Source organism: Oryzias melastigma, unplaced genomic scaffold (assembly GCF_002922805.2).
Source record: "Oryzias melastigma strain HK-1 unplaced genomic scaffold, ASM292280v2 sc00277, whole genome shotgun sequence".
NCBI classification, from domain to species: domain Eukaryota; kingdom Metazoa; phylum Chordata; class Actinopteri; order Beloniformes; family Adrianichthyidae; genus Oryzias; species Oryzias melastigma.
In genome coordinates this window covers 201,042-209,420 of record NW_023416901.1, presented here as the reverse complement: position 1 = coordinate 209,420, position 8,379 = coordinate 201,042, and the positions used below count along the sequence as shown (strand labels likewise).

Sequence of the window (8,379 nt, the reverse complement as noted above, 5' to 3'; positions counted from 1 at the left end):
AAAACAGCCTAAAAATCTTAGTTGATGCCAAAGTGGTCTAAAAATCTAGCAGAATGCCAATATTGGTAAAACTTTAAAACCGTAACTTGTTAACATAATTATGAATAATAAAAATGCAGGAATATTATTCCAGAATAAATCAACTTAACCTTAAATAACTTTCAATATTTTACTCTCCATAAAAATATATTTTGTTTAAAATTATGCAAGTTAGAAATAAGTGCAAGATAACATCGGGCCATTAATAACAATAAAATAAAATGATCGGAGGGTCTGGTGGTTCTCCGTCTGCAGCCAGACTCCTGGACTTCAGCAGAGCTCACTCAATACGCCGGCTTACAGACAGCCACAGCAGGGAGCGGGAGCAGCCTGCTCGGGTCTCCTGAACTGTGATGTTTACTTATTTTCGTCGAGACAATAATAAAATAAGGTCCCCTATTATTACCCCTCTCAGGTTAATGTGGTACAGCCTTCAAACTCTGTCACAGAGACAGAAACAGTGAGACCAAAGCCAACACTTCCACGGTGAGCAGTGAATCTGCAGCGCGGTGAAAGAGTGGTGGGTCACCAGTTTGCAGCTCAGAGGTTGGAGGGTTCTGATTTGATGGGAACCAAAGAAGTGCGGTGAGGTTCATGGCTGGGGAGGCACTGACCTCCTCAGTCAGATTTACAAACATATGAACTCTACAGAGCAGCTTATTCACCATTTGATTGACAACAGCTGAAGTGTGTTGTTTAAAGTTTCATTTCAGTATTTTTCTTCTGTTTACAAACTGTAGCATAGAAAGAAAATCCCAAGATTGTTATTATTGACTAACTGTGAATGAAGTCTGTGCAGCTCCAGAAGAAACAGATGAATGTTCTGTTTGTAGAAGTCTTCTTTTTCTTTCTTCAGTGTTAAAAGTTTCTCTGTCTCAATGAAGATCACTGCCAATGGCGTTTCTAAACAAATTCTTTAGTTTAGGGGGTTTAAAACAAAATCCTCCATTTTCAAATGATGCTAAACAACATTAAAGAGTAACTGGACAGCTGAACTTGACTTTCTGTCGCTAATTCTGTTATTCTTTAGTCGCGGTGTCACACACACTCTCTGGGCTCACCAGCGCCCTCTGCCTTGTGGCATGCGTACTGCAGTGAAGCAGGCGAGCTCTCTGCCTCTGCCTCACCCATAGACATAATATATCACCTATTGTGAAACTTTACAGCGCATGCGTCAGCTGCAGCTACAGTCAGTGTGTGCGGTGCTGGGGAGGCGGGGCTACAGCTGCAGCACCCACCGCTGTTTGCCGTATTTTTTACCGAAAAGACATTGAAATCCCACACATAAAAAGATAATCATAGAAAAAACTGGTCTAAAAAAATAACATTTGATTTTTATTTTTAATTTTAGAATATATTAATTTTATGTAATTTAATCGTTTTTGAAAGCTATATTTTGCAGGTGATGCAGAGCTGCTTTTCTCCTATAGAATCTACTGGAATTATCGCGTCAAATCGTGTTGAAAAGTTGAAGATTTTGTGTTTAAGCGTCACCGATGACGCCTCAAGTGTTAAGCAGGATAATGCTCTTAATGTAAGGGCGTTATGAGAGATTAACCCACACTGTGTTAATATCTAATAATGCACACTTCAAAATGCATTATCCCTTACTACATGACTGACAAGACTAATGAGACAACAGCATCAATTATTATGAGAAACACTTGAAACGATAAAAAAGCTTTTATTAAAAACATCCAAACCTTTAATTCCTTTTAAAAAATCCTGTTTTACAGAAACGTTGATGTTCAGCACAGAAAACTTCAGTTGTGATGTGAGACCTTCGGTCTTTGAAATGAATTAGAGAAAATTCTGTTCTGATGGTTTATAATAATATATAAAAAAATGCAGCATAAGACAGTAACAGCACAACCACAGCTCATATTTGTAATGATTTGAAATCATTGGATTCAATACCTGAGCATCATTTCATGTGAAGCAGAGAGAGCTTCTATGTGGTTGGTTTTGTTTAGAAATAACTAAAGTTTTAAATCCAGATGCACAAAAGCAGGTTCATGTTTGTAGAAAAGATTTTTTTTCCATTGTTTTAGTCATATTGTTTACCAGAAATCTCTAGGAAGATTGTGTGTGATTGTTTGGATGTTGTTTGCTGGTGTTCGGCTGTAAAAACTTCTGCTAACGTCCCCTCTTCGCTGGTGCCTTCGCTGCTGCTCCTCTCCTCCTCACAGCCTTCTTCTTGGAAGCTCCTGCAAGAACAACGGTTTTAGAAAAGTATTTTAGATCAGAGCAAAGCAAAAATCTACATTGTTAACGCTTCTAACTTTTCCTTATGTTCCACTATTCTATACCAGGGGTGTCAAACTCAAACGCACAGGGGGCCAAAATCCAAAACATACCTTAGGTCGTGGGACGAACAGGATAAACATCTATTAAACACTCTAAAACTAAAATGTTAAAACTTTAAAACAGTAACTTTTAGCATAATTAAGAAGTAGATATATAGTAGTACTTGCAATAATGTAAGCTGAATTTGGCTGCTGTCGATGCTAGTGCTGAAAGCTGAAAATGCTAAAGCTGATTACCAGCTAAAATATTAGTTAAATGCCAAAATAGCCTAAAAAACAAAAAAATGTGGTTAGCCAAAACAGCTAGCATGTAGTTGAAACATTAGCTAAACAACAAAACAGCCGAAAAATTCTTAGTAAATAGCAAAATAATCAAAAAACTAGCAGAATACCCATTTTTAAAATTGAAAACTGTAACTTTTTAACATAATTATGAGTAATAAAAAGGCAGGAATATTATTCCAGAATAAATCAACTTAAACCTAAAATAAATTTCAGTATCTTACTCTCCATAAAAATATATTTTGTCAAAATTATTCAAGTTAGTTATAAGTACAAGATAACATCGGGTCATTAATAACAAAACAAAATGATCTGGAGGGCCGGATAGGATTACCCGGAGGGCCGGATCCGGCCCTCAGGCCTTGACTTCTCCACATGAATTCTATATTAATTAAAGGATCATGTTTCTGTGAAACATCTCACGACCTTCTCCAGCATCTCAGATCTCACCGTTCAGTGAGAACTTTTTACTGCAGCTTTCCTGCAGGAGTCACATGACCAATACCTGTCTTTGGAGGCTGAGCCCGCCTTTTCTTTGATAATGGGAGCAGCTCCACCTCCACAGGATAATGGTCACTGATGCTGAGAGCCTTAGGGAGGAAGAGGAGCATAATGAAGCAGGAGATCTTCATCCAGAGCAGCAGTGCTGATCCAGACACCAGACATCCACCTCACCTCTTCCTCATCCAGATTGAACTCCTCCTGGAAGTTGAAAGCCTTTGCAGATCCAGGAACGACAGAGTCCAGCATGGTCTGTCCGTACACCACGATCCTGTTTGCAGAGGATCCATCAGATCATTTTCCTCAGCACCAAGTCTCACTAAAGTCCTTTAAAAACGCTAGTTTTGTTCCCTTGAGTCGGTTGCAGAACTCAGAAAAGTTCCAAACATTCTCAAATGATCCAAAGAAACCTCCAGTCAGAATGCTCAGAAATGGTCTGAAAACTAAGATTACCAAGATCCAACCCCAAACTTAAATAACAAAACCCAGCAGTGGAAGACTGCTGAGGACAAGGATCACATTTTGGGAGATGCTAGATTATTTTTTATTTGTTTGTGTTTGTGCTAAGACATAAACATAGTTCATATGAATTATTAAAAAACAGAAGGTCATGAATGCAAACCCAAATTTCTTAAAGGTTAAAGTAAAACTATGCGGCTCCTTCTAGGTTTTGATCAGTTGAAAACAAGTCCAAATGGTTCTTTTACTTTTAAAGGTTGCCGTCCCGTGGTCTAAAACTAGATGTTTTAGACTTTAAAACTGTAACTTTTTAACATAATTATGAACCAGATATATAGCAATACCTCCAATAATGCTAGTGTGAATGCTGTAAGCTGAATTTGGCTGCGAAGGATGCAAGAGCTGATAGCTGAAGATGCTGAAATTGATAGTTAAAAACGCTGAAGATGATAACCAGCTAAAATGAATGCTAAATACCAAATTAGCCTAAAAAACATAGGTTAGCCAAAACAGCTAGCATATAGCTGAAATATTGGCAAAACTCTTAGTTGATGCCAATATAGCCCAAAAAGCTAGCAGATTGCCAATTTTTAAAACTTTAAAATTGTAACTTTTTAACATAATTATGAATAATAAAAAGGCAGGAATATTATTCCAGAATAAATCAACTTAAACCTTAAATAACTTTCAATATTTTAATCTCCATAAAAATATATTTTGTTTAAACTTATACAAGTTAGAAATGAGTGTAAGATAACATCAGGTCATTAATAACAATAAAATAAAATGATCTGGGGGTCGGATAGAATTACCCGGAATTACCCCTCGGACATCAACTTTTACACGTGCTCAAACGTCACCAGAGGAGCTTCAGTTTGATGAAGTTTCCGTCTGGTTCCACTGAGACCCAAATGAACATTACTGAAAATTGAAACCCGTTTTCCTAAATTTCTGTCTCTACTTCAGTCAGAAGTCAGAGTCCTGTAGAATGCTGGGGCATTTATGTTGTCCGTCCTACACGGCTGAACTATCTTCATGAAAGCAGAGACGGGCCCCTGCGGCTCACCTGTCGTAGGCGTTGTCGTTGGAGGTGCTGGTTGTGGTGTCGACATCATCGTCTATCAGCCAATAGAAAGGAGGCTGATGGATGCGGATCTTTGCCTTCTTCTTCTTGGACAGATATCGACCGTCTGCATTGAAGTCCCCTAAAATCATGATGTTCTGGACAACAGTGATGGAAAGGAAATAGGGACTGTTTATAGAGATGACTGACACTTCCTGTGACATGTTCCCTGAGACCCAAAGGCCTTTGAAGCAGAAGCTTCCTGTTCACATCCTGATGTCGGATTCAAAGACTTGCCAACTTTAAAGCAGAATTTCCTGTTTGCAGGAAGCATCAGAATCAGAGCGGAAAAGACTTAGACCTTCTTGGAAAATGCTGGACTCTATAATGTCCATGAGAAGCTGAACTGTATTGTATAAAAAGCTGAAGCTTACATCCGTTTTCCATTTTGAGGAAACGTTAGTCACCACATCAAACAGCTCGTCCAGCTCCTTCTCCGCATCCCCAGGCATGGTGTGGACCAGGACCAGGGTCAGGTCCTTCACAGCTGTCAGGAGATCAGCACAGGAATAAACACCTGCACATGCACGAGCAGACACGTGTACAGAAACACGTACACACACATATCCACACCTTATTTCTATTTCAGTTGGGCTGCCACAAACGATTATTTTAATAGTCGACTAATTGGGTCATCCACAAACGGAGGTAAAACACACATCTCAACCTCATTAGCTTTAAATTAACTAAAAACTAGATATAGAATAAAGCATTAACTGTAATGATGCTAGTGTGAATGCTGTAAGCTGAATTTAGCCACTGAAGATGCTGAAATTGATAGCTAAAAACGCTGAAGCTGATAGCCAGCTAAAATATTATTTGAATGCCAAATTAGCCTAAAAAACAGAAAAAAACCTAAATTAGCCAAAACTAGCATGCAGCTGAAATATTAGCTAAGCTCTAAAATAGTCTAAAAGTCCTAAATACATGTCAAAATAATCCAAAAAGCTAGCAAAATGCCATTATATCTCAACTTTACTACACTCTGACTCCATATAATATAAAGTAACAACTAATCCACTATTAAATTAGTCAAATATGTATTATGTATTTTTAAGCTATATTTGAGCCTCCCCTGACTGCATGTCACTGCTGTAGAGTCTGTATCCTCCGAAAAACATGGTTCATGTTGACCCTTTAACATGAATAAAACCCTATAACTTATAACAGGTTCATTCAACAGAATGTAAGAGTTTAAAGAAGTGGTTCCTAATAGTTTAAAAGTCTAGAAACATTTCCTAAGGATGAGGAGACTGACAGAGAATGAAGACCTCTTGGAAGACCTGGAGACCTGTGGGTCCTCCTTTGGAGTTAGACATACTCTGACCCAAAGAGCTTTGATAATGAACCAGCATCACTGAAGCTCAGCAGCGCCCACCAGTGGAAGGACAGCTGAAGCGCAGGATGAAGGGCTCTCTGGCAAAGGCGTCCTCATCTCCAGGCTGGTCATCAGCGTACTGCATGGAGTCCACCAGCTCCACCTCATCCTCTCTGTGGAGAGGTGGAGTTTGTGAGAGTCTGCACAGGTTTACAGCTCATCTTCATCACAGGTCAGGGTGGAACAAGGGAGGAGGAGGAGGAGGAGCTGCTCTCACCTGTAGAAGCAAACGTATTTCTCCTTGTAGGTGTCTCTGCCCAGAGGTTTGCTGCCGATCTTTTCATAAGGACTCTTCTTGTTCTTGCTGAGAGAAACAGACACAGACGGTCAGCTCTCATCCTGCTGGAGTTTCATCTGAGAAAGTCTGAGCCGTTATGGAAATGTGGGACATTTCCCCTCCTGCTGAGCAGCCTCCTATCAGGCTGCAGCGCATCACACCTGCCATCGCAACAGACCTGCTGCTGCTGAACATCAAACTCCTGACCGTCTGAACCGACCTGGTGCTGTTGAGCTCCTCCAGCAGGAGCTTCATGGCTTTGCCGCTTTTATCCATCACCTCCAGGATCACCACGATGCTGTACCGAGACATGATCTGGAGGAACATGGAGGCAGCAGATGCTTCATCTCAACACACTTCTCCTTAAAGTGGAGGAAAGCGTCCTGACCTTGATCAGATGACTGATGACCTTCTTGTCTGAAACCTTTTTCTGTCCCAGGTTCTTCACGTTGAAAGATGCTATTTTCATGGTGACTTCAGTCAGAAACGACGACGAGTTTGATGAGAAAACCAACTGATTCCAACAGAGAGGAGGAGAAATCAGCTCTGCTGCTGCTCACGTCAGGCATTTGTGGATCAAACAGAAACTGATGAGAACATGTTGGAAACTAGCAGTGACCACAAAGGAGACACTTCCTGTTTCTGTCTCACTCCCAACCATGACTGACTGATGAAGCAGAAAGTTTGAACAATTCTTTTATGTTTCATTTCCATAAAGTGGTTTGGATGATTCACTGTCCTGGAAATGTGGATTTGTGCTAAATCAGGTTGATGTAAAAATAGAAATATAAATGTTCTTAATTGGGTAATTCCTTGTATTTGGTGCTATTTCAGCTTAGTAACATATTAAATATTTGGTTTTTAGATGTTTTTACCAGCAGTGTAACAATAAATCGATTTGTATTCCTACGACCCAAACAGATCAATGCACTGTTCAGTACCAGGTATTTATCTGGGTCTCACTGGTTGAAGGTTTGGATAAAGATGTCCTGGATCTTTTTTAGGTCTGTGAATCGGATTCAGAATGAACCAAAACCTACAATGAAACACATCAGGAACCACAGAATATGAGGAGAATCACAACATTTTTTAAATGAATCTTTAAACCTCTTTGTCTTTACTATTTCATCTGAGGGAGTCTCTTAAAGTATAAGAAATACATATTGGTCTAGATCACATGTAAAAGTTAAGGCCCGGGGGCCGGATCCGGCCCTCCAGATCATTTTGTTTTATTGTTATTAATGGCCTGATTATCTTATTTCTAACTTATATAATTTTGACAAAATACATTTTTATAGAGTAAAATCTTAAAAGGTATTTAAGACATTCTGAGAGCTGGAAGGATCAGTTATTCTGATGGTACTCTCCACAGTCTGTCCTCAGAAAACCTTCACTGTGGAGACTAAAGGAAGTATTTATAAAACAGTGTTAGTGGAAGCAGATATAGTCTAATCTAAGGTCCAATGTCACTTTAACTCTTACTTTCTATTTTATTCAAGTGGAATCTGAGCCATTTTGAAGTGATTTCATTATAACTCTGCCCCTCCATGGACAGATCCTCTATAGTTAAAGTCTACATTAGTTATTATGTTAAAGCAGAACAACAAACCAACTACAGGCGCGATGGTTCCGGAAGACAAACTGTTGGTTCTGAATGACTGTTTGATTACCGACAGCAATCAGACGGAAGTTCTTCATAAGAAAGTCATTTCTGGATCTTTGATGAATCGAGTACATTTAAATTCAACAGAAATTACTACAGAATGACAGAAGTCATTTAAAAAAACATCCTCTTTGCAGCTTCAAGTAACAGAAAATGAAACAAAAAGTTTCTGTTCGTCAAACACGGACGGACCGACGGTCCAGTCCAAGTCTGGAAGCAGAACCAGGTCTCACCGGGAGCAGCAGAACCAGCAGCAGGTCCAGAAGAGGAGAGCGGAGCTGAGCAGGAAGTCTGCGCGCGCGGTAAACAAGCGCAGTAGCGCGCGGAGGTCTGCGCCTTATCAGCGGCTGC

The 8,379-nt window shown here is 39.7% G+C and overlaps 1 protein-coding gene across 3 annotated transcripts; it reads right to left on the bottom strand.

The window, feature by feature from the left end:
- Nucleotides 1–1,703: 1,703 nt before the first annotated feature.
- LOC112141950 (deoxyribonuclease-1) lies at nucleotides 1,704–8,373 on the bottom strand. Of its 3 annotated transcripts, none has more exons than XM_036210878.1 (10): nucleotides 8,262–8,373; nucleotides 6,754–6,879; nucleotides 6,586–6,680; nucleotides 6,306–6,392; nucleotides 6,089–6,201; nucleotides 5,085–5,197; nucleotides 4,654–4,808; nucleotides 3,303–3,399; nucleotides 3,078–3,217; nucleotides 1,704–2,246 (listed from the first exon to the last, which is right to left on the bottom strand). In XM_036210878.1, the coding sequence occupies exons 2-9, from the start codon at nucleotides 6,832–6,834 to the stop codon at nucleotides 3,095–3,097; spliced, it is 864 nt and encodes a 287-aa protein (XP_036066771.1). In that variant the 5' UTR covers nucleotides 6,835–6,879; nucleotides 8,262–8,373; the 3' UTR covers nucleotides 1,704–2,246; nucleotides 3,078–3,094. The 3 variants fall into 3 exon arrangements, with proteins under 3 accessions (XP_036066771.1, XP_024120939.1, XP_036066770.1); XM_024265171.1 differs by having other exon boundaries at nucleotides 3,133–3,217; XM_036210877.1 differs by lacking the exon at nucleotides 8,262–8,373 and adding an exon at nucleotides 7,979–7,999 and having other exon boundaries at nucleotides 3,133–3,217.
- Nucleotides 8,374–8,379: the final 6 nt, after the last annotated feature.

What these genes read in the sequence shown, in the direction of transcription:
- LOC112141950 (XM_024265171.1), bottom strand. Translation starts at nt 6,834, where the DNA reads ATGAAAATAGCATCTTTCAACGTGAAGAACCTGGGACAGAAAAAGGTT. An exon ending in GAGGAGCTCAACAGCACCAG is followed by an intron (nt 6,393 to 6,585) that starts GTCGGTTCAGAC and finishes TGTTTCTCTCAG; the next exon opens with CAAGAACAAGAAGAGTCCTT. An exon ending in AACGACAACGCCTACGACAG is followed by an intron (nt 3,400 to 4,653) that starts GTGAGCCGCAGG and finishes CTCTGCAAACAG; the next exon opens with GATCGTGGTGTACGGACAGA.